This window comes from Diabrotica virgifera, chromosome 4 (assembly GCF_917563875.1).
Source record: "Diabrotica virgifera virgifera chromosome 4, PGI_DIABVI_V3a".
Classification (NCBI taxonomy): domain Eukaryota; kingdom Metazoa; phylum Arthropoda; class Insecta; order Coleoptera; family Chrysomelidae; genus Diabrotica; species Diabrotica virgifera.
In genome coordinates, this window is record NC_065446.1 from 53,417,942 (window position 1) to 53,444,815 (window position 26,874).

Genomic DNA, 26,874 nt, shown 5'->3' on the forward strand with positions numbered 1-26,874 from the left:
TTTACGGTGATTTTAGCACGGATTCTATAAATTTATTTTGGTAGATAGTACTTGTTTGATAACGAAAATGTCTGTTAGCTGGCGCGACTCAAGGGCTTTTAGGCAAGAAAAGATAAAATATGAAAGTAGATGGAAAAACCCTACAACTTATAAATGTCAAATATTTATCTCTCTACCTTACATTCATAATGGTCTAATTAGGGATTGCAATCCAGCAGCATTTTCAATCCAGCTGGATTTTTGCAAGATTGGCCTGAATCCAGCTGGATCCAGCGCGTATCCAGCAAAATGTGGAATCAAAATATAAACACGATTTCAATGTTTTTTTGTCTGTATTCTAAATTTCTAAACAACAGAAACATTAATTATTTAGTTTTTTTAGAAGTGAGACCTTAAGAAACATAGGCCTAACCTACTGCGCACAGAACTGCACATATAGCTGGTTGCGGAGAAAGCCCTTTCGGCCTCTATACTGGTCGGTTTTAAGATTATTAAATAGTCATAGACCATGGACAAATGATCGCCTTTTACTCCTTCGGTCTCATAAATGGACATTTTCTTTTCGAACATCTTTTCGTAATCTTTTTGAGAATCCGTTTTTTTTGGTTATAAAAGTTTTCTCTTTCTCGTTTCAATTCAATGTTAAGTTCTTGTTCCAGTAAAATTCACGGGCTCCGGATTAGTTGGCTCATCTTCTTCCATTATGTCCTCTTGGACTGGTTCCACAATCACTTGTTTATTTATACGACTCAACAAATTTTTCATCTCTTGTCGCATTGCATTCTTTTTCGGCATGAGAAAATAACCAGGATTGTTTAGTCCTTCGCCATACTTTTTTGGATTTTGTAAGTCCACTAATGTACCTGTAATTTCAGAGAGGCACTGTTCAGCTACAGTCGGAAAAATGAAAGAATACCCATGACCGAACATATAAAACACGCTGTATTTTCCTGTCACCGCGTCACACAAAAAATTGGCCAGCGCAAGTACATGTAATAATTATTGTTACATGTACTTGCACTGGACAATTTTCTTTGTGACACGGTGACAGGAAAATACAGCATGTTTTATATGTTCGTTCATGGGTATTCTTTCATTTTTCCGACTGTATTCTGTTGCGTAGTGCTTCAGATATATCGGCACTAAGGCTAGAGTCCTGGCTAGTTAGTTTGTCTAAGGTCCGGTTTCTAAGGTCCGGCTAAGGTAAAATTTATTAGACTTTTAAATTTACATTTTGTTTCAATATAATTTGGATAATTTAAAGGTAAACTGGCAAATTTACTTTCTTCTAAATATTTACAGCCAGATTAACTTACCAATTTACTCGAAGATTAAGTATTTTTTTGATAAATAAATAAAATAAGTCTTATTTGACGTTAGTAAAATGGAGAAATGCCAGTTTAATGGTCGAATAACTTTAAGCGTAGAATAAACTACTATTTGTCGTTGATGAAACCGGCCCTAAGGCAAATTGGACATCTTGGATTTTAAAGCATCCTATGTAACGCACAGCTGGCACAGCTGAATGTGGCTGCATTTTTATGTTTGTGCATCACAGTGTTGCCATGCTGTTTTCTATATATTTCTTTCATAATTTCAATCAATGTTAAATATACCTACAAGAATAATAGAATAATAACATTTACTTCTCCGTCATTATACTAGGTATAATGATAAATGAGGTGTCAAATTAAAGCTTATAATGCAAAGATAGTACTAAAGGTAAGAAATTAGACCTAGGTTGTCTGTCCGTCTGTCTGTCTGACCGCGAATATAACTCCTCCGTTACTATACCAGGTAGAATGACAAATGAGGTGTCAAATGAAAGCTTATAATCCAAGGATGGTACTGAAGGTGAGAAATTTGACATAGGTTATCTGTCCGCCTGTCCGTCCGACCGCGAATATAACTCCTCCGTTACTATACCAGGTAGAATGACAAATGAGGTGTCAAATGAAAGCTTATAATACAAGGATGGTACTAAAGATGAGAAGTTTGACATAGGCTGTCTGTCCGTCTGTCCGTCCGACCGCGAGTATAACTCATCCGTCACTATACCAGGTAGAATGACAAATGAGGTGTCAACTGAAAGTTTATAATCCAAGGATAGTAGTAAAGGTGAGAAATTAGACCTAGGTTGTCTGTCCGTCTGTCTGTCTGTTCGCGAATATAACTTTTCCGTCACTATACCAGGTCGGACGGACAGGCGGACAGACAGCCTATGTCAAACTTCTCATCTTTAGTACCATCCTTGGATTATAAGCTTTCATTTGACACCTCATTTGTCATTCTACCTGGTACAGTGACGAAGGAATTATATACGCGGTCGGACAGACAGACGGACGGACAGCCTAGGTTAAATTTCTCACCTTTAGTACCATCCTTGGATAAGCTTTCATTTGACAGCTCATTTGTCATTCTACCTGGTATAATGACGAAGGAGTTGAGTTTGCAGACAGACAGACAAGACGGACGGACGGACAGACGGACGTGGACAATTCAATGTTTTCACATTGCTTCAAAATTGGTGAAAACAACAACATAATAAACTTTACTTAATTGGTGTTTCAAAACTACTTACTTTTAACACATTAGGTACACAATATTACAAGGTTTCTAGCAAGTTAAACGTCACAATGATTTAAAATAATCAAGTAAAAACCTATATATACATAACATATTAGAACATACCTAAAATACACAAAAATGATACATTTCACACACAAATATAATATCACAAAAAATTGTAACGTGATAGTATGAAAAAATAGAGGATACGGCAACGGTGTTACATGTGACGGTCGGCCCGGGTCGGATTCAATGCCAATATCTACACAGACATATATTAGGGTGCTTTAAAATCCAAGATGTCCGGCAAATTTCATGGTCGTGTCGGCGGTTATCAAAGTCAACTCTCATCTGCAAAGAGCTTTTATAACCAGTTTCACCGGTTAAAAAGTGGCGATCAACTCATTGATTATTGACCATTCGCCAGCAGAGAATTTATCTCAGAATCAATGTCTATCAACGCTTTATCGATGCAAACTTTTAGGCTGTAGAAGCTTTTCAGCATACTGAGCTACTGCTAGCGTCATAGAATGGCAAGTTGCCGACTCACGGCTTTGAATAAAGAGGCTTATGAAGACATTAAGTAACTTGTTTCGAATTTGACATGTTTGCGGATCCAGCATGTAAAAAAAGCGCTGGATCCAGCTGGATTGCTGGATGGTGGATCCAGCAATTGCAATCTCTAGGTCTAATGATTAGAATACCTGGCTCCTGGCTTTCACCCATGCTAGTCGGGTTCGATTACTTGTCAGTCGGAAATCCTTTTTTTGTTTTTAAAATTGACATTTCGATTTTAAAAATAATTGTTTTTATAATACCACGTTTTTATTATATATACGACACACTAAAGAAAAGTATTATAAAAACAATTATTTTTCAAATCAAAATTTCAATTTTAAAAACAAAAAGAATTTCCGAGGCCGGGAATCGAACCCGACTCGCCTGGGTGAAAGCCAGGAGCCAGGTATTCTAACCACTAGGCCATTATGGATGTAAGTCATGGAGATAAATATTTGACATATATAAGTTGTTGGATTTTTCCATCTACTTTCATATTTTATTTTTTCTTGCCTAAAAGCCCCGGTTTTGGGCCAGTTCACACATCATTTGTTAATAAGCTTTGGAACACCTAACTAAATAAAAAGAACAGCCATGTTAAAATGATCCGCTCAAATTTGACACTAGCTCCCGGGCTATTAAGAAGTGAATTGTAGAACTAAATACATGCAATTTTCTACCAATAGAAAAGTTACCATTTTATGAAAAAAATAAATAGCCACAAGAATAACTTTTAATAAAATTTAATAAAAAGTCTGTACATTTTATAATCTTTTTTTAACTTAATCAATAAGCTGGATTCTTAAATATAATTTAAAAATATAAAATTATATATAAATTGTTTTTTTTTATTTTTGCTTACTTGTAATAAGTATTGAAAAAATTTATTTCATTTAATATATAATTTCACTCATCGTTATGTATTGATCATTCTCAAGTATATTCCAATTAGAAGCTAAAAATAAAACGGTTAACGATTCTGTTGTAATAATAGACGTTACTTTCACATTTATTAAAATTTTATTTTTTTTATGACAATTACTTAGGAATAAAAGATTGGAAAAAAATTCTCTAAGAACCGTCTGAATGATTAATATCGATGCCATTAAAAAAAGCTAAGAATATATTAAAATTAATAACGGACTGACTGTATATGCTTTTTCTCATGAGCATTTTTCAGTGCATCACAGTTTTTCGATGTCATTCTAACGTATTAAATTGTATGTGACAAAAAAAAACGCACGTCGGTGATTAAATTTCATCGGTGACATTTATAACATTTATTCTAGTTGTCAATAGATGCAGCTATAATCGAAAAAAAAATTTACGAATTATATAATATATCTACGAATATAATCTGTGCAATTTATAAGACTATACAAATCAAAGAAAATACCATTTTGTAAATGCAATAAACACAATTGATTTGTTTTTATGCCAAATTGCAAATAGAATGTGACAACTGTCAGATTTAACTAAAATGTCATGTCACTAAAATGAATATTATCACGGACTTACCTTTTTTCTATCATTTTTGACACACTGAAAAATGCTCATGAAAAGAAGTATGTATACGATTAAACTGAAATGGACATTAAATCAAAAACGTTTATTAAAAAATTAAACAGAAATGATGCTGCCCTCTACAGTGTTTAAAATATATTTGGAACGTGCTCTAAAATCAAGAAAGATCAATTAATCAGGAACGATCATGCCTTTAAAGGACAGCACTACCCTGTGTTGCCTATTCCTTTACTGGCTAGCCTTTTGAATGCAGACCAGGTAGTCTTTTTTTTGTGCTTTGCATTATGATCTTCCAGTATGCCTATTTCTAGGACTATAAGTGTGTGGTCACGTGTTTCTTCTGTCAGTAATTGTATTTCAGTATCTGTCCTAGATTTTTATCACTGCTTTTATATTTTTTTATGTGGGTAGAACGTCTCCCTCTGCGAGGTGTGTAGGTTCGATGGGCCCTATCACTATGATGACTCCTTTATTTCTAAATAATTATTCAGAATTATTTCGTTTCTGTTTGTAGCTCTATCATTACAATTTGGGGATCTGGAATTTAGGTCTTCTGTTAATGTTGATGGTTCATCTATTTTTAAGAACCTATCTAGATGTCACACCAAAAGTATCTTGGTTGACATAGGCGGAATTGATGCTTAGGGTCTTTTGTCTCATTTAGTTATTGTGGCTTCTGTGGTGTTTAATCCTTTTGGCATCGGTTGTAATGTGTGTTTTACTAAAGTCTTCACTAAGATTTTTTTCCTCTTTAATTTGTTCTATAGTGGTTTCTAGAGATGTTTTACCCGGGAAACGTTACTTAGGTTCTGGAAGATCTTGGTCAGCTGGCATAAATTTTCAGTTTATTTATGAGCTCTTCTAGTCTATTCAGTTTGGTTCCAGGAACCAAACCCCTCAGATATCCCCCTGGTTAGCTATTCAGTTTGGTGTGAATGTCAAGTTGTCACATTTTATTTGCAATTTGGCATAAAAACAAATCAATTGTGTTTATTGCATTTATAAAATGGTATTTTCTTTGATTTGTATAGTCTTATAAATTGCACAGATTATATTCGTAGATATATTATAAAAAATTCTTCATTGCTTTTTAGAACATTTTGCAACCAATTGCTAGGCCATTTGGTTTAATTTTTCCTGTTGTTCCTGAAGGATGGAGTGCTCTGGTATTGTTAGTTTAGCTGCTTGGGTATATGATTGTCTATTTTAGGTATTGTGGTTTGTCTTACGGAATCTATTTGTGGTGCCTGTCTTGGATTCCTCCAGGTTAATACTTTGGACATCCTCTCTAACAATCTGGTGTTAGCCCTTTCAATTTGTGCACTTTGCTGGCCTTTATCTAGACAGCGTACACTTTTGGCTTGTGTACCACACTTGACGCATCTTAACATTTTAAGGTATCTTTATGATGTTTGTGATGAAATCCTTGGTAGTTAGAATACTACATTGGTCTGTTGCTCCTATTTAGATCTTCTATTACAACCTTTATACAGGGTAACCGGACGAAGACGAAACACAGTCATTATCAGGAACTGGGACAATGTTTTTGAAAAACCTCATCGACTCGTGGATTTTTGCTTAAAGAGAGACACATTTTTCCGGTATTTTGGAACATTTTTTTATATTGGCCCATTTATTGTTCATAAAATGAAACCAAATGATACCTATCCGGATTCCGAAACGGAATAAACCATTTTCTGACTACAAATTAATGCTTACAAATGATATTTACAAAAGAATTCTCTAATTTCCCGGTATTTATGTGTTCGTATCATATCATTTACTTAGTGTGACAAATGTGACAAAAAGAAGCAACAATTATACGAAGAACGAAATTAAAAACAAAGCCAATGGCTTACTTAATCGAGTAATTAAGTAGATAAATAAGATTTTTAAGTAGGTAAATAAAAGTTTGAAATGTATTTCTTTGTAAATAAACAATATAAAATATTTGACCGAATTTAAAGATTTAAAGACTATAGGGAGTTGCAATGCTTTAAAACGATATCTTATTTGGCTCTCGTTGCCATTCAAAATGTTTGGAGTGATTCTTACCCGGCCTAGCGGTCAAAGTGAGATACTCGAAAGTACCGGAAAAATGCCCCCCCCCCCATTATTTAAAAATCAAAGTGTCACTGTATTTTAAAAAAATGTGGTCGCAGTTCCTGATAAGGTCTGTGTTTCGTTTACTTTCGACCATCCTGTATAACAAAAGTTAGTTATTTTTCTGATTTTAGTGGTATCTTCTGGCCCGTTTTTTGTCTCCTACTGTTTTTAAATATCATGTAAACAAGATGATAATTTCAATATACGTACTTAAATATTATTTTTAGTTGAATCTTTTTAAGAGATTTAAGTAAAAAGGTATGTATACATCCAAACTAAAGTATGTAAGATAATAAGTCGATTTTATAACCAAACCAATTCGCCAAATTGTAAGCGCCAATTCTGACGCGTTGATTCTGTCGATTCCTGAAGCTTCTTTTGATATATGCCAGGTATATGTAAAATGACATAAAGAACATGAGTTTTAAAAACAATGTCAAACAAAATACAAATTGATATCAGATTAAACACGAGAAAAACTCTGCATGACTATTAATTCTTTATAGCCCGGTAAATGAACGTGAAATACGGCGATACCGTGTAATTTTCAGGGTCAACTCTGAATTACATGAAAATTTGGATTCAGATTCTACTTATCCTCCACGTCAAAATTGGACCCCTTCTCGGGGGTGAAAAAATAACGCACGTTTACAATAGGTCCGGAAACGGATAAATTGACTAATTCTAGGCAACTTTCGTTCTATACAGGGTGTCCCAGACTAATTTAGCCACGCTATATCTCTTAAACGAATAGAGATTTTCGAATGGGACAAAAAGTGATATATTCTACTTGTAATACACTTTACTATGGCGTAGAAAACAATCATCCCCTAAATATTCATCCCTTAGTTACAACCCCTAACTTTAATTTTTTTAATAACACCCTGTATATTTTTTTATAGTTTTGGATGTGGTCTTCTATCGTCTATTCAACACATTTTTTGAAAATAAAATCGGTTAGTAAATAACCAAGAAAATATCAGCTTAGTTTTGTTAATTATGTGTCCCAGATTAATTTATCCTGGCTATATTTCTTAAACGAATAGAGATTTTCGAATGAGACAAAAATTGATCTATTCCACTTTCATATGGCGTAGAAAAAAGTCATCCCCTAAATATTCATCCCTAACTTACAGGGTGCTATTTAAAAAAATAAAGTTAGGGGTTGTAACTAATTGATGAATATTTAGGGGATAATTTTTTTCTACGCCATATTAAAGTGTATTACAAATGTAATAGAACAGTTTTTATCCCATTCGAAAATATCTATTCGTTTAAGAAATATAGCCTGGATAAATTAGTCTGGGACACATAATTAACAAAACTAAGCTGATATTTTCTTGGTTATTTACGAACTGATTTTATTTTCAAAAAATGTGTTGAATAGACGATAGAAGACCACATCCAAAATTATAAAAAAATATACAGGGTGCTATTAAAAAAATTAAAGTTAGGGGTTGTAACTAAGGGATGAATATTTAGGGGATGATTTTTTTCTACGCCGTATTAAAGTGTATTACAAGTAGAATATACTACTTTTTATCCCATTCGAAAATCTCTATTCGTTTAAGAGATATAGCGTGGCTAAATTAGTCTGGGACACCCTGTAGAGTTTTTTAAATAAGTCAATAATTTTCGAGTTATTCGCGATTAAAAATGTATATTTTTCGAAAAAAACCACGTTTCTATGCGGTTTTTCGCAAATAACTTAAAAAGTATTTTATCAAAAAGAAAATATTCTTATCAAAAATGTAGCTTAGAAAATAAAGGAAAATAATTGAGTACTAGAGAAGTCTATAAACCCAGCAAAAGCAAAGTTGTAGCTCATGAAAAATAGGTACGTTCTTATTAGTCAAATTTTAAAGTGTTTCCAAAAGCTTTATTTTTATTTTTTTTTTAAATTTCAACAGAAAACCAAGAGAGTTACGTTCAAAATACAGTTGGCCCCTTTTTTTTGGTAAAAAAACTCATGAAAATCTCCCTCTATTTAGCACCCCTAAATAAAATTAACCGCTACCGCTTTACAAACAATTTACATTACTTACATATGTGTTTTTTCACCGGTTTAAAGTGCTTATTTTTGAAAGGGTTGTAGTTGAAAATGCTTGAACGAGTCACTAATCACGAGTGTATGCAAACTTTGAACGGCCATATCTTAACCTATAAAAACAAAATGAAACTAGCATATTTATAAAAGCAAAACCTACATTTTTTTACTCTTTGAGATTTTTCGTGTCACTTTTACTTTTTAACTTATTCTGTAAAAAGAGCAGTTTTCCAAAAATTTTGAAAACTTTTTTTTTACTATAAAACTAATTTTTTTTCATAAATAAGCACCTCGAACCGGTCAAACCTACAGATCATATAAACAATACACATACATATAGATCACGTAAGTGGTAAAGCGGTAACGATTAATTTTATTTAGGGTGCTAAATAGTGAGAGATTTTCACGATTTTTTTAGCAAAAAAGGGGGTCAACTTTATTTTGAGCGTAACTCGCTTAATTTTGATACTAAAAACTTTTATAAGAAAAATAAAAAATAGAGCGTTTTTTAAACACTTTAAAAAATTTTAATAAGTTTTTCCCGAAAATTGCTTCATTTTTTGGTTATTTTACGTTGAAATATTCGATTTTTACTGGGTTTATAGACTTAATACACCATTTTTTAAATTTTTTTATAAGCCAAATTTTTGCTATGAATATTTTAAATATTTATCACATATATTTATGATAGTATCACAGGTTTTTCCTGGTTTTCCCTTGTGATTTACTATGAAATCTCTAACGCGAGAATTTTACTGTCGTTGCATTTGGTTTTCTTTTTAAAGACAGATCACATGCTATAATTTTTTTGTGACGGATATTCTTGAGTTGGGATTGATTTCATGTAATCGAATGAACTATCTTTCAGTAAGTCGTCCCAGGAACGCAACTCATAAATATTGGCAATATCATTTTAAAGTCTTCTACTTTAAAATGTATAATGTCTGTATATGTCTGAATTGTCAATATAAATGAGTCAGATTAAATAAATTATTAGAAGAATTTTTTACTTAGCAACAACATTTTTGTTTATTTTAATAATATTTTGTATTTTGACAACGGCACCCGATTTGGCGTCGAAACGTTAATAAAATAATTTTTTTCATTTTAATTGTGGCTTATTTCTCATATAAATATTTAATCATAAAAATGTCACAAGGAAATAGCTTCAGAACAACATGAATATTTTTTCGATAAAATACTTAAAAAATTTTGAGTTATTTGCGACAAACCGCCTGAAACGTGTTTTTTTTCTTTAAAAATACACATTTTCACTCGCAAATAACTCGAAAAATATAACTCAGTTAAAAAACTCTATAGACCAAAAATTACTTTATCCATTTCGGGACTTAACTTGAAAGTATGTTTTTTCACCCCCGAGAAGGGGTCTCACCCCCCACAGTAAAAGCAACCAACGGTATAATTTCAACTTTGAGCTGGAGGGTAGGTAGAACCTAAAACCGAATTTTCATGCAATTAGGAGTTGTTCCTGGAAATTACACTCCAAAACGGTCATTTACTGGGCTATTTTGATTGATTTTAAAATGTTGTTTAATAGTCTAAGAGCTAGTGAACCCTTCGACTAACGGTCGTCCTGTAAGGCTAGAAATTTTTCTAGTGATAATTCATAGCGCACCAAGGCTAAAAACCATGACCTGGCAGGCCTCAGCGGTGCACGTGTATCTACCAGGTGAATCGAAAAGTGCAAATTTAGGGGATAAAATAAACTTTCTCCTGTAAGGTTTAAATTTAAGTATGTGTTTGAGTAAGTCATTTAAAAGAAATGTGTACAATGACAGGCGATTCTGAAGAGCATAAGACCTTGCCAGGCGAGGGGAAAGATTAGGGGTTTTTCCTAAATTTATTTTTTTTGCATCGAAAAAATTTTTTTTAAGTTTTTTGAATTATTCCAAACCGAAAAGGTCTTTAGTGATTTTTCTCTTAAGTTATTAGTTTTTGTTATATAAGCGATTGAAAATTTTGAAAATTGCGAAATAGACCATTTTTAACCCTAAATCGGATATTTATCTAAAAATTTCAAAGTTGCCAAAGTAGGTAGATATTCTTTAAACATTGATTAATGAAATCCCAAAGAGTTTTTTGCAATACAATATCGGAAACCCCTTTGTTTTTAATTGCTAATCAAGCGGACGCGACACTGTAGTATAAGTGAAGACGTTTGAGTTGACATAAATTCATTATCTCGAGAATGGGCAAATTTCAAGAGCAATCCTCAGACAGGTCGATTTTTATTTTTAAATTAGGACTTTTTGGCATATATATAATACTAGTGACGTCATCCATCTGAGCGTGATGACGTAATCGATGATTTTTTTTAAATGAGAGTAGGGGTTGTGTGATAGCTCATTTGAAAGGTTATTTAATTCTCTATTCAGTAATATAAACATTAACATAACTATTTATACAGGGTGTACAAAAAATTTTTTTTTATTAAATTAACTTTGATTAAATTTGACAAATAGAAGAAAAATTTTTTTTTGTACACTCTGTATAAATAATTATGTTAATGTTTATATTACTGAATAGAGAATTAAATAACCTTTCAAATGAGCTATCACACAACCCCTACTCTTATTTAAAAAAAGCATCGATTACGTCATCACGCCCAGATGGATGACGTCACTAGTATTATATATATACCAAAAAGTCCTAATTCAAAAATAAAAATCGATCTGTCTGAGGATTTCTCTTGAAATTTGCCCATTCTCGAGATAATGAATTTATGCATGCTCAAACGTCCTCACTTAGACTACAGTGTAGCGCCCGCTTGATTAGCATTTAAAAAAACAAAGGGGTTTTCGATATTTTATTGCAAAAAACACTTCAGGATTTCATCAATCAATGTTTAAAGAATATCTACGTACCTTGACAACATTGAAATTTTTAGATAGATGTCCGATTTAGGGTTAAAAATGGCCGATTTCGCAATTTTCAAAATTTTCAATCGCTTATATAACAAAAACTATTAACTTAAGAGAAAAATCACTAAGAACCTTTTCTGTTTGGAATGATTCAAAAAACCTAAAAAAAATGTGTTCGATGCAAAAAGAATAATTTTAGGAAAAACCCCTTATCTTTCCCCTCGCCTGGCAAGGTTTTATGCTCTTCAGAATCGCCTGTCATTGTACACATTTCTTCTAAATGACTTACTCAAACACATACTAAAATTTAAACCTTACAGGAGAAAGTTTATTTTACCCCCTAAATTTGCACTTTTCGATTCACCTGGTAGATACACGTGCACCGCTGAGGCCTGCCAGGTCATGGTTTTTAGCCTTGGTGTGCTATGAATTATCACTAGACAAATTTCTAGCCTTACAGGACGACCGTTAGTCGGAGGGTTCACTAGCTCTTAGATTATAATGGGATAAATAAATTTAGATTAATGAACATAATTTTTTATAACTAGTCTGTAATAATTACTATATCTGTTATATCTATACATATTTAGTATGACTATAAACAACCTATAACAGCATTAATTAGGTTAAAATAGTTCATCTTAAAAAACGCTAAGCAGATGTTTGTTAAAAAATTTGGTTTAAAGTACATCTTTCTCAAAAACTTATTACTAAATGTCGCTTACACTTTATCATAATACATAATATAATAGAAACAAAAAATGAAAAGAATAGTGGATTTTGTGGATCCTAAAACCCCTTAAACAAAAAAATTGAGCTACTCTTTGAAGTTTTCATTCACCCTCGGCATTATAAGAGATATGGCCAAGATCAACGTTCAGCAACATATCATTCAAACAAAAAAGGAATTAAATGATCATTCAATAGCATAGGCTCTTTATCCGTAAGTTTTTTAACGCAGCAACTCACATTGTTGACCATCTCCAGCTACAAGAATACGTTTACAAAACCGTTTGTTGAATTATTTATGAAGGAATATTTTAGGAAAATGATTTTAGGTCGTATATTTTCTAGATAGAACGAGCTTTTTTCGGCCATTTTGGTTTATGAATATGTTTACCTATCCAATTTAGATGTTTTGTATAATGAATAGGTCGCTTTATTTTGATCGATCGCTTAGTAATATGCCACATTAGTACATCATGACGCCAGTTTTAAAAGCTTTAATTTTAAATAAAGTTCACTACGCAGGGTTAATGTTTTAATTGTGTTTATTTGAAACTGTTTCTGTCATATTTTTTATTACATGGTAACATATTGATGTTTTTCTTGCGTTCTAGCTATACAAGAACAAATAATGTTTAAAAACTTACAGTGTGTATTCAAAGGATGATCAACTTTTTTGATAAAATCGTTATATCTGATATTATACAGGGTGTCCAGAAACTCTACCGACAAACGAAGACAGGAGATTCCTCAGGTAAATTTAAGATAATTTAACCCAATTCACTTAGTCCGAAAATGCTTCTTAAGGGAGCTAGAGCTCTTTGAAGATGGCGTCTTGTAATTAGTTTTTCTTAAATACCTCCAGAACGCTTCTATTTAAAAAAACAAGAATTGGTACGCGTATTTATCTTCAAGATATAAATCTAATCCATACATTGCAAATTTCTAGTACCGATCATAGGCGTCCGTTTTGGGTAGGGCAACGGTTATTTTATCGCATAACTTTTTTATCTTTAACTTTTATACATTTCTGACACTGGATTATTAAATTGTGAAGTATTCTAGTACTAAATATTACTCTTGTTTTAAATCGGTAGGATACACCGTTTTCTAGAAAAATCGATTTGAAAATTTTTCACTTTCTGAATTACAAAAAAAAATTTCAAAAAAAAAACTGTTTAGAAAGACGAAAACTGGTACATTTATTTATATTCCAGAGATAAATCGATTTCATTAATTGAGAATTTCTAGTACTGGTCATAGGCGTCCGTTTTGGGTAGGTCAACAGTTATTTTATAGCATAATGTTTTTGTCTTGAATTTTCGAGCATTTTTGACACTAGATTATTAAATTATGAGGTATTCGAGTACTAAAAGTTACTCTTACTTTATGTTGGTAAAATACTTCGTTTTTTGTTGAAAAGTTCTTTCAATTTTTTTTTCAAATTCCAAAAACGAAAAACTAAATCGATTTTTCTAGAAAACGGTGCATCCTACCGACTTAAAGCAAGAGTACCTTTTAGTACTATAATACCTCACGATTTAATAATCCGGTGTCAAAAATGCATAAAAGTTAAGGACAAAAAAGTTATACAATAAAATACCCGTTGCTCTACCCAAAACGGACGCCTATAACCGGTACTAGAAATTTGCAATCGATGGAATCGATTCATCTCTGAAAAGTAAATATGCATACCAATTTTCGTTTTTCTAAATAGAAGCCTTCTGGAGGTATTTAAGAAAAACTAATTTCATGACGCCATCTTCAAAGAGCTCTAGCTCCCTTCATAAGCATTTTCGAACTAGGTGAATTGGGTTAAATTGTCTTAAAATTATCTGAGGAATCTCCTGTCTTCATTTGTCATTAGAGTTTCTGGACACCCTGTATAATTATTTACAAAAAAAATAATCTACTACAATTCGCGTGTGCAAGCTCCTAATCAAATTGTCAACATTTAGTTGTGGTAAGTTGTTCCATTCTTCAAAAGCAGCTTGTACTAGCTGTACGGTATTTTGTGGATAGTCCCGGCGAGCTCTAATTATTCTTATAAACATATTCCACAAAAATGCTCTATAGGGTTAAGATCAGGTGTGTAAGCAGGCCACTCCAGAACATTGGTATTATCTTCTGTTTCAAGGTAATCTGTAGGCATTTTGCTGGCATATGGTGGTGCATTATCATGCATAAAACTATCTACTATTCTGCGACTGGTTATAGTTGGTTGGATGGAAATTAAAGTCGGTGTTCACCCATAATAATGCCTCCCCAGAGCATGGCATTTATTCCTTTATATCTGTGAACAGATCTGGCAGTTTCTATTCTTGCATGTCTTCTTTGCCCTGTAAGTACACGAATTTATTGGTAATCTGATTTTATACAATTTCTTATTTCGTTTGATAGTAGCACATTTTGCCAATTCCCAATGTTTCTGTGTTGGAGTTAAAGACACCAATATAGGGGATCAATCTTGTGCTAACTGGAAACTTGGGAACCCATACCAATCTTCTGCTATATAGACCTTGGGTACAAAGTATTTTTCTTATCTTTTCATTAAAATTGTTTCTTATTTTCCTGTAGCTTCCAAAAGCTACCTTTGGAGCTGCGTATGACAAATCGTTGAGTATTCTCTAACGATGCTAAGACAATGAAACGATCGTGGCGAGGGGTTGTTATTTTTGGGCGATTTTGTCTTGATCTGTTCTTGAGCGTTCCTAACTCCTTATACTTAGCATAGTTTTTTGACACAACGCCTTGTTTTACGCCTACCACTACAGCTATATCCCTATGAGATATTCCTTGCATATCCATACCAGTGAGAATTTTACTACACGTAATTTGCCGTGTAAAGACAGAAAAAGTAGGGATATCCGTAAAATATTTGCGAATTATGTACCGATGGCCTTCAGCAATTGGTTTTATTTAGAATTATAATTTAATTTGTTAAAATGGCGTCGTGAATAAGTCAAGAATGTGATGTATTTTAAGTGCAACTAATAGCCACATTTTATTTACTTGTTTTTATATTAATGGCGACTTGATAATCTATAAAAAAATTCTTGATAATAAAAGTTGGGCTTGTAAATTTATCCTTTTTATGGAACATTATAAATTTATGAACGACGGTTATCATTACTATCTTTAATACGTAAAGTAAAATATATGCTAAAATTTTTACGATACTGTTTTGTAACTGTAAGAACGTTTTGAAAAAAAGTCATACTTAAGCAGGTAAATTGTATAATTTCTTTTTCATTTGTCTACGAAATGTCCAATTAAACTTCAAAAAATACATACGTTTTTAGAGTTTCACACATAAAATAAATTAAATCCAAGCTATTACTGTTTTTAATTTAAAAATGTATATAGTAATTTAAATTTTTTAAATAAGGTATTATGAAAAACGTAATTGGTGAACAGGACTTCATCATGTCCTAGAAAACGCAAAATAATGGTGTTAAAATGTTACTTTAGCCAAAAAAAAAATTGCATTTCTTATTACATAGTAATTAACAAATGAAAAAAAAATGCGAGATTTAGTACACATAACGAATGCAAGAAATATATTTAAAGCAGGATGTAAATGCAACGAAATCGGATCATAAAAAAACGATTTGTACAGTCTACATTAAATACTCTATACACATATTTGATAATTCTGATAAATATTATACAAATTGTTTAATACCAATTTGAGTTCAGGGAAAGAATGGATTTGGTGTAATATGTGTAAAATATTTAATCCTTCATGCAATTTTCGGAACGGATGAACAATATGCCGATTCACATTATTACAGTCCAGCATTCTAGTAGAATGGTGGAATGCCACTTGAATAATGTGAACCTGCACTGGAATAATCTATTCCAGTGATCAATCCAGTCCAGTTGACGGCCTATTTTGCATTCCAGCCCGCCCATTCCAGCGCCACTGGAATAGTGTGAACGGCCAACCCAGTGCTTGATTATTACATTAAAAAAGCATTGTCACTAGTGTTAACGATTTTGAATGACGAATAATCTGGACGATATGATCCAATTAAGCACTCTACTTGATTAACTCGCTAGATTACTGGACTGGAATAATGTGAACCTGCGCTGGAATAAACCATTTTAGTGACCAATCCAGCCTAGTTGACCAGAATGACGGTCTATTTTTTATTCCAACCTACTGGAATAATTTGAACAGCCAATAAAGTTCTTGATTATTGCATTAAAGCATTGTTACTATAGTGTTACCGATCTTGCAGCTTTTGAATGTCTGGAATAATGTGGACAATGCCCGGTTCGCATTATTCCAGTCCAGTAATCCAGACTGGATGATCTCGTTCACATTATTCCAGTCATTAAACAACTAATATCGGTAACACGATAGTGGCATCAATGTTTTAGTGCCATAGTAAAGCACTGGATTGGCCGTTCACACTATTCCATCGCCCATCCAACGCCACTATAGTGGCGTTGGATGGGCGAGCAAGCTACATTTCAGCGCATGTTCACATTATTCCAGTGGCATTCCACCGTTTGACTGAAACGCTGGACTTGAATAATGTGAAACGAGCGTTATGCATTATTCCAGTAGCATTCCAGTAGAGCAGAGGAATGCCACTGGAATAATGTGAACCTGCGCTGGAATGAACCATTTTAATAATCAATGCAGCTTAGTTGACCGGAATGACGGTCTATATTTTTATTCCAGCCTACTGGAATAATTTGAACAGCTAATAAAGCATTATCACTATAGTGTTACCGATGTTACAGCTTTTGAATGACTGGAATAATCTGGACAATGCCCGGTTCGCATTATTCCAGTCCAGTAATCTAGTACAGTGCTGGACTGGATGATGTCGTTCACATTATTCCAGTCATTAAACGACTGTAACATCGGTATCACGATAGTGACATCAATGTTTTAATGCCATAATAAAGCACTGGATTGGCCGTTCACACTATTCCAGTGGCGTTGGAATGGGCGAGCTTGAATGAAAAATAGGACGTCATTCCAGTCAACTGGACTGGATTGATCACTGAAATGGTACATTTCAGCGCTTGTTCGCATTATTCCAGTGGCATTCCACCGTTCGACTGGAACGCTGGACTGGAATAATGTGAACCGAACATTAGCGAATATTAATGATATTTTAAAGCAAAAACAATATTATAGATTAATGACCTCATTTTTTATAATAAGTTTAATACTCTAATACTTTAATACTCATTGATGTGGACTAATGAAAATGTTACTTTGCAACTCTTAAATGATAGAGAACAGCCCAAATACAAACCTGTGCTCCCTAAGAGTTTTTTTGTGTTCAATGTATTATATGGTATATAATGCGCCACTTGCTAAGCATATTGGGATGTGTCTTGCTTTATTGTAGTTACGTTTGAGTCCACATAAATCCAAATTTGAGTTGCTGCGCTAAAAACCTAGAAAAGAAAACCATATACTCGCAGCGGCAGCTTGCGCTGATTTTTTGCCGGGATCTGCTGTAGGTGTGCCGTGAGTTCCAGCGCGGGGCGTGCAAGCGCGCCGAGTCGGAATGTCGCTTTGCGCATCCCGCCGACTCTGTGACTGCCAACGAGGACGGTACTGTCACTGTCTGCATGGACGCAGTCAAGGGCCGCTGTAACCGCGACCCCTGCCGCTATTTCCATCCCCCTCTGCACCTCCAAGCCCAAATCAAGGCCGCACAGTCGCGGGCTAGCGCGGTATGCTACGCAATCTTAGTGCTGCGCACGCCAGCCTTTTTTTATTTTTTTTTTATTTTGTGTCGTGTTCCCTTAGTTCCTCTTAGAACGTCCTATAGACGTTACCCTCTTTATATGTTTATATTAAATGGTACTACAGGATACAGAAGTAGAATTTGAAGTTGGTTTTAAACCTATATCTGCTATTTATAATAGTTAGTGGTCCTTTAACATCGTGTTTATAGTAGTACCATCTATCTAAAGGACTCATTTAATATTCAGCTGAGCGGGGTGCTATTGTTAGAGATGTGAAATTTCATAAAGACCCCTTGTTTATGTAATTTCACACCTCGAACAATAGAATCTCGCTGAGCTGAATATTAATGAGTCTCTTAGGTAGCTGGCACTACTAAACAACTTCCTTTTTAGTTTTACTTAGTTTTTTATAGTTTAGTAACAGTTTGATTTTTTTAGAGATTATGATTTTTCCTTCTAGAGGAAACTGATAGAAAAGCAATATGTACATTTGTAAAAGATTTATATATGTATAGAGATATATCTTTTGAAAGATATGAATACAATAAAGCTTTAACTTTTAAAATTCACTATTTTTTTCTATATTTTATATATGGTTCTTGTTTGTTGTCAGAATTCTGATAAAATTATTTTGTTAACTGCCTTTCCTATTTGATTTTACATACCTAGCACATACATTTATCTGAAAATCAAAAAAGAAAAGAAACGATAAATTTAAAATTTAAATGGCGCAGTAAAAATGGATTAATATTGAGAAGATGTCTGGGATGCGGTCATATAATTCATATCCATGCAGAAACTTTAGATACTATCACTATGTGGACCTATTAATTACGAATATCATCGAAAATTAAGTCGTATGTTAGAGGATAGTATTATAGCAGGATTTGATAAAAAATATAGTGAAAGGACTTATACCAAAAATGGTAAGATATCTATACTGCAACAGAGTTGTGATCAAGACGTTATACAGGGTTTTTCATTGGGAAACAGAAATACTTTAATGGCGAATAGAGGTTACTGAGGCCGTTCTCGATATACTACATTTATTGTACATTTATTGTACAGGGTGTACAAACACCCTGTAACCGAGTTACAGGGTGTTTTATCGATTTTGCCCGTTTATTTCTAGACCCATAACTTTGGGGCCAACCTGCGTATTTTTTTGATAATTGGTAGACATTATGTAATGTAAAACCCAAACCATCCAACTACTATTCGCAAGAAAAATCCACGTCCAGACTAAAAAAAAATTATAAATTCATTGTGATCTTGAAACAACACCCTGTATATTAGAATTTTCCGTTTGCATATTTGAAAAGAGTACAAAAAACTACGTTTGGTCGCTTCAATTTTTTGACCAGACAATTCAATGACTCTAATTTTGAAATTATATTGAAATTTTTAAGAACTCAGATTAAAAAGCAGGTATTATTAACTTTTAATAATAAATTATTAAAGTTAATGAACAAATACTCATTTTAAAAATAATTATACTGTAGTTGATGATACTTAATTACCTATCTATTGATTATGGCGGCTCCAGAATTTCGAGATCATAAACAAAAAATATACATGTGCTATGAGGGTAGATATTATTTTACTTTTGTTTTTCTTCGTTCTGTCGTAATTATGAACTCAATTTTTTTTAAGTCATTTATTAGAAACAAAAATTTATGAGCTTTTACCAAAATACAATATTGTAATTATACATATTGCAAAACAATCAGTGTTCCGAACTTAAAACTTTTAAATGTCCGTTAGTACTCTTTAGTATATTTCTTAAAAAAACTAACAGTAAATTTCTACGAAGTACCTGTATATTGATTTTTTTTATTTTGCTAGCTAATCGCTTACTTGTGTTTGTGTATTTTTTTGTATTTTTGTGACTAATATTTTTTGTCCATATCTACTTTAATTTAGTAAACATTACTGTAGTTTGTGGACAATTCTTTGTGGTTTTTTTATTTGTCCTTAGTGTTTGTCTTTCTACATCTTTGTGATACATTTTTCATGATGTAGTTGACAAAATTAGTGACTTTTGAAGCTGTTAGTGTGTGGTATGGCTCTTATTCCTAATGCAATGACTGCAAGCAGCTGTACTCTTTGCTATCTGGTGCTAGAATATAGTCCATCTACAGTAGTACTTTTAAAGGCCGGGACACACATATCCACACCAAGCCAGCACCACGCCCGCACCGAGCAGAGACAGCATGCTTGCTGTCTCTGCTCGGTGCGGGCGCGGTGCGGGCTCGGTGCGGATAAGTGTGTCCCGGCCTTCATACGTGTGCCAGTAAGTTGCCTTGTTGTAATAGAAGAGTAAAACTTCTGAAGTTTATTTCAGTTAAGAAGTAGGTACGTCAAATATTTTTGATTTAGTTTTTAATTTAAGTAAATATAATAATTCATTAATTACCAAATCAATAATTGTATTAAGAACGAAAGTCAAAAGCTCTAAGATCTTTATGTTTGAATATTTTTTGGTTTCCTGTGATAGAAAGAAGACGGAAAAAGGAAACTTACTTTACTACTACTCAGGTAAAAATTACAAAAAACAGAAAAAATATTTACGACATAATTATTTTTGTAAAAATGTTTATAAAAGGCTTATGAGCTTTTTAAAACAGCAAATGAACATAAAATTAAAAATTTATATAACTTTAATCGTAGATTTTTACCTGAACCATTATGTTCGTAATCTAATTTAATTAAAGCAAGCCATTTCTTCGAAAAACTCATTTTAATCTTTTCAACGACGATACAATATTATGATGAAAAATTAAACACTTCTCAGGTAATAATAGTTCCAATATATAGGGTATAACAGAATAATAGGTCATACACCAAACCACATATTCTGTATCAAAAATAGCTCTAACCTAACTCGCCTTAACAAGAAATGTACACACAGAAAAAGTTGTTACAAAATGAAAATCTATTTTTCTACATATCTCTGAGGCATGGACACTCATGTCCGCTAAACTTTCCAAATTGTATGTATACTTTATAATGAAATTATTACTGTGGTGCTCTTAAGTGGGTGATCGACGTGCGAGCCATAATACCGCGGTTTTAAGAACGACGGTTTTACTCGCGGCTCGTTGGTGCTGATCGACTAGCGAGCAAAACAGTCGTGTCAACCGTCCACAACCAACATGTCGTAACTTTGTTACTTAGTCCAGTCGGGTTAGACGAATAACAGGCCTAACCTTGCATTAGGAGCTGCCCCAAATTTTATTTTTATAATCTTTAGGTAGGGTCAATATTAGTCCAAATTTAAAATCTCAACTGAATTCCACCATTGCGTTAGCCGCCATCTTGATTTTAAACGAGAACCGTTTTTGCTCAATATCTCCGCCATTTTCAATTTTTTGACAAAAAGTGTAGAAACTAAAATTGTTGGAAATGAGATTTTCTATAATTTCATTTATTATAATTTTTTCGTGCGGTCGATATTTTCCGAGTTATGAGGGGAAAATAGTGACAGTTGGAGCATAATTATTGTATTATTGAATTATCTCGTTTATTGTTAGTTTTACAACAAATACGTACCTATACAAAAATTTAGAGAATTAAATTCTACACAATTTTGATTTCTTTCATTTTTTTGCTAAAAGTTATATTTAAGGTAGTACGTATGCGTTAATGGCGCGATCGTAAGACCGGATTGATTTTATAGCAGATGTTTTTGTTCAATATCTACGCCATTTTCAACTAAAATTGTTCAAAATATAATTTCCTACAATTTCTTTTTAACAATTTTTTTCATGCGGTTGATATTTTCCGAGTTACATGGGAAAATAGTAAAAAGTGGTGGGGGGAGCATAATTATTGAATTGAATTTTGTTTTCGAGCTGCCCTAAATTTTATAATTATATCTTTTAGGAGAGATCAATAGTAGTGCAAATTTAAAATCTCGACTGAATTCCGCGGTTGCATTAGCCGCCATATTGATTTTAAATGAGAAGTGTTGTTGCTTAATATCTCCGCCATTTTCAACTTTTCGACATAAATAGTGGGAAAGAAAATTGTTGGAAATGCAATTCCTACAATTTCTTTGGCACAATTTTTTTATACGATCAATATTCTCCGCGTTAAGGGGGACAATAATGGAAGCGGAGGGGCAGCATAATTATTGAATTGTCTCATTCATTATTAACTTTACGACATAATTGTACATAAACAAAAATAAAGAGAATTATATTTTATACAATTTCTGAAACTTCCAATGAAACATCAACCAAACTAAGTATATAAAAGACATAAAAAGACATTATATGTATTAAGTTCACTTAATTTTATTAACTAGCGGGTTTTATTGGTTGAATTTGTCTGTCGATATTTTAAGTTTTATGTCAGCTAAAATATCGTGATGTTTCAACATTTTTTTTTAATTTTAGACCCTGTTGGGGAGGAATTTTCCCATTTCCCCCCCTTGTAGACCCGCTACTGGTTCTCTCGAAAAATTGTAGTAAATCGTAATTGCAACAATTTCAGTTCTTACACTTTTTGTCGAAAAGTTGAAAATGGCGGAGATATTGAACAAAAACAATTGCTACAAAATCAATCAGGTCTTACGCTCGCACATTTACCACATACGTACTACCTTAAATATTGATTTTATCAAAAAAATGAACAGCGTCAAAATTGTACAAAATTTAATTCTCTTCATTTTTGTATAGGTATATATTTGTTGTAAAACTAATAATAAACGAGATAATTTAATAATTCAATAATTATGCTACAACTGTCACTATTTTCCCCTCATAACTCGGAAAATATCGACCGTACGAAAAAAATTATAATTAAATTATAGAAAATCGCATTTTCAACAATTTCAGTTTCTACACTTTTTGTCAAAAAATTGAACATGGCGGAGATATTGAGCAAAAACGGTTCTCGTTTAAAATCAAGATGGCGGCTAACGTAACGGTGGAATTCAGTCGAGATTTCAAACTTGTACTAATATTGACCCTCCCTATAGATTAGAAAAATAAAATTTGGGGCAGCTCCAAATGCTATCCCGACTGGGCTAACTGTAGGAAGCTCGCAATGAGTGAATTGTTTTCTTGACATCGGCTCTAGTTGAGTTGGGTTCATATTTTTTACGATATTTAAGAGTTTAACATATGCGTTAAGTCGAATTGCTTTCTTTTTGTACTCTGGGGATGTACATTTCCATTTTCCATAAACAGGAACAGTCTCGTAAGCAATATATAAATTCTAATAAAAAGTCGTGGCTGAGAGTTCGCATATCCATGATTAAAAACTGGTCTTTTCACTTCAACGGTCGCCGAAAACTGCCGGATTGGCTCCCAGCCGTGATAGACGCGCGGTTTTGAACGCCAAGTAAAAAATAAAACAAGCTGACGAGCCGCGAGCCAGGCTTGTCGGTAACTAAAACCGCCGTATTGCAATGATACACTGGCGAGCTTTACCGACGAGCCACAAAACCGCGGTTTTACTCGCCTGTCGATCAGGGCCTTTAGGGTACGGACATACCGAAGATACATGGATGTGCGCGGTAGAGACCGCGGCCGAGGTGTACATCGATGACGAGCAGAGCATACCGAAGATACCTTCTTTTCAGTGTTCTTTGCGGTTTCTGAGGTGACTGACACGTGTTCCGGGAAAGTTAGCTTTTTTACATTATAAAATTTTGTACTTGAACAACAGTAGTGACGACAGTGATTGCATGTCTTCAAGTGAAAAGTCGTGAATCATTTCTAATTGTTCAAATTGCCGGTTTTCGCCTCATCCTATAAATAAAAAGGAATGTGTGTGTGTACTTTGTACGCACGTAAGAAATTATACATCTATTATATGATTTCAACGAAATAAATATACAGGGTGTAACGAAAATACAGGTCATAAATTTAATCGCATATTCTGAGACCAAAAATGGTTCGAATGAACCTAATTTACCTTAGTACAAATATGCACATAAAAAAAGTTACAGCCCTTTGAAGTTACAAAATGAAAATCGATTTTTTCGAATATATCGAAAACTATTAGAGATTTTTTATTGAAAATGGACACGTATAATTCTTATGCCAGGAACATCTTAAAACAGAATTATAGTGAAATTTGTGCACCCCATAAAAATTTTATGGAGGTTTTGTTCCCTTAAACCCCCCCAAACTTTTGTGTACGTTCCAATTAAATTATTATTGTGGTACCATTAGTTAAATTCAATATTTCTAAAAATTTTTTGTTTTTTAGTATTTTTTCGATAAGGCAGTTTTTATCGAGTTGCGGCTTCTTTTTTAATATGTTTACATAAAAATTTTATGGGGGTTTTGTTCCTTTAAACCCCCCAAATGTTTGTGTATGTTCCAATTAAACTTTTACTGTTGTACCATTAGTTAAACACAGTGTTTTTAAAACTTTTTTGCCTCCTTGTATTTTTTCCAGAAGACACTTTTTATCGAGATATTATTTCTTTTTTAATATGGTTCAAAATATACCTAAAAATGTAAATCATAAATAAATTTTCATATTATTACCAAGTCTCCATAATCGTACTTTTCCATATACAAATATGTGGTGGATTTGAAAAATATTCAAAATATCTCGATAAATACTGACTTTTCGATAAAGTCATAAGAGGCAAAAAAGTTTTTAAAACATTGTGTTTAACTAATGGTACTACAATAATAATTAAATTGGAACGTACACAAAAGTTTGGGGGGGTTAAAGGAACAAAACACCCATAAAATTTTTATGAGGTGTCCAAATTTCACTATAATTTTTTCTTGAGATACTACTACCATAAGAATGCCACATGTCTATTTTCAATAAAAGATCTCGAATATTTTTCGATATATTGGAAAAAATCGATTTTCATTTTGTAACTTCAAAGGATTTTTTTATGTGCACATTTGTACGAAGGTAAGTTAGGTTCAATCGAACTATTTTTGGTCCCAGAATATGTGACTAAATTTATGACCTGTATTTTTGTTACACCCTGTACTTTAACCAGTTTATTTTAATTTCATTTAAATACAAAACTAATTTTAATGCTTACCACTTTCCAAAAATAAAAAAAAGAATAGGAATGGTCGGGATTTGAACTCAAGACCTCTCGATCTCTAGCCGAATGCTATACCAATCACGCGACGAGGTCTGTGTTTGTATCGTCTCGGATATAATGACAATTCGCGGTAACAAACAGATGAAGTGAAGTATAATAAATATAAATGTTTTAATAATATCTACTTTTACTCATGAGGAAGACAAATCCAAAGACACAAAAATTATAATAAATATATTTACTAAAAACACTAATATATTCTTTTCACACCTTTTTTTGCACTGACATATTTATACATAACTTGAAATATTTAGCAACTAAACGCCATACTGCCTGTGTGCGCATGCGCGCAGAATAATGAAAATTCACTCCCAATCGCGCCTAAAAAAGTATAACTTCAAAAAGCCAGTAACTGGGAGAATACCATCTCCCGTTTATAGAGCTTATGAAACACCACTCAGGCAGGTTTTATGCTTATATCACAATTGGGTATGGATACATTTCAGTATATTTATGTTAATCTTCGGCGGCGAATGTCACGTGCTTTGAAAACTACCAATAATCTTGTAATTTACCACGCGATCAACAGCTCAATCGCGATGTAAAACGCTTAAACTAATTTGTTCTGGTATCGACATCCTGTAAGCTGCGATGATAGGTCACGAGGGTGAATGGGCGAAATATCCTTGGTATGTGCGATCTCATCGGAAAATGAAGGTTTGTTTTGACATCGATGTAGCGTCCGCGACCGCGACCTCCACCGCGCACATACGTGTATCTTCGGTATATCTGTATCCCTAGTATAGCTCAATGTTATTCACAGTGTTTGTCTCGTAGTACCTTTTTGAAAAGCCGCTATTTATTGAGATATGCCCTTTTTTATATTACAAACGCCAGAAAATATGAAAACAACATTATATCAGTAAAAAGTTTCTGTAATTGAGCAGCTTCCTTAATGTTAAAACTAAGTGAAAGATATATTTTAAAAATCATACTAATCGTACTTAAATCCTAAATGATACAATAACACACTACAGACTATACCATAATAGGTGGTGACTTCAACGATAACACGGGGAGAAAGACAGATGAGACAGAAACATCACTGGAAAGAAAAACAGGAACGAGAATTTTCATACATGAAAATGTTCTCGTTCTTGCTACGGGTTGTGAGAATTTCATCGAGATTATTAAAAAGGATTTAACGCAAATTTGCATTTTTACTTAGTATGGTAGCGCCTTAAGGTTAATTAAGTGTGCGCAGACCTATACCATTGGAAAAAAATTAGCTGTAGTAGTGATTATTATAACTAAAGAATATATCGGAAAAAACCCATTGCATAAAAATAACAAGAGCTTTTGACTACATAATAATTATGTATTTTAAAGATATTTTTAATACAAATAATAGTGTATAAGTAACTATACGTAGAAGCTTGGTGTAAATATTTTCACAACATGAATTATAGATAATTAAAACAGATCATTATTAATATATAAAATATATTATAAATTCATTTTCAGTTAAATTTTATAATTCTGTAAATATTTTGACCTTTAGTGAAGTTTCGAAGGATGAAAAAATAAATTATTTTTTATACGTTATGTAGTTGTGACGTAACAAACATTAAATATTGGATAGTTAATGGGAAATTAGTATCAGATATAAAAATAAGATGTAGTTTTTGTAGTTAAAAATATTACAAAAA

The 26,874-nt window shown here is 32.9% G+C and overlaps 1 protein-coding gene across 1 annotated transcript in view; it reads left to right on the forward strand.

The window, feature by feature from the left end:
• Positions 1 to 26,874, forward strand: part of LOC114325417 (muscleblind-like protein 1) — a 129,537-nt gene that overhangs the window by 32,942 nt on the left and 69,721 nt on the right. Inside the window, exon 5 of the mRNA XM_050649222.1 lies at positions 17,902 to 18,117. Coding sequence (XP_050505179.1) covers positions 17,902 to 18,117 — 216 coding nt within the window. The remainder of the gene's footprint in view (positions 1 to 17,901; positions 18,118 to 26,874) is intronic.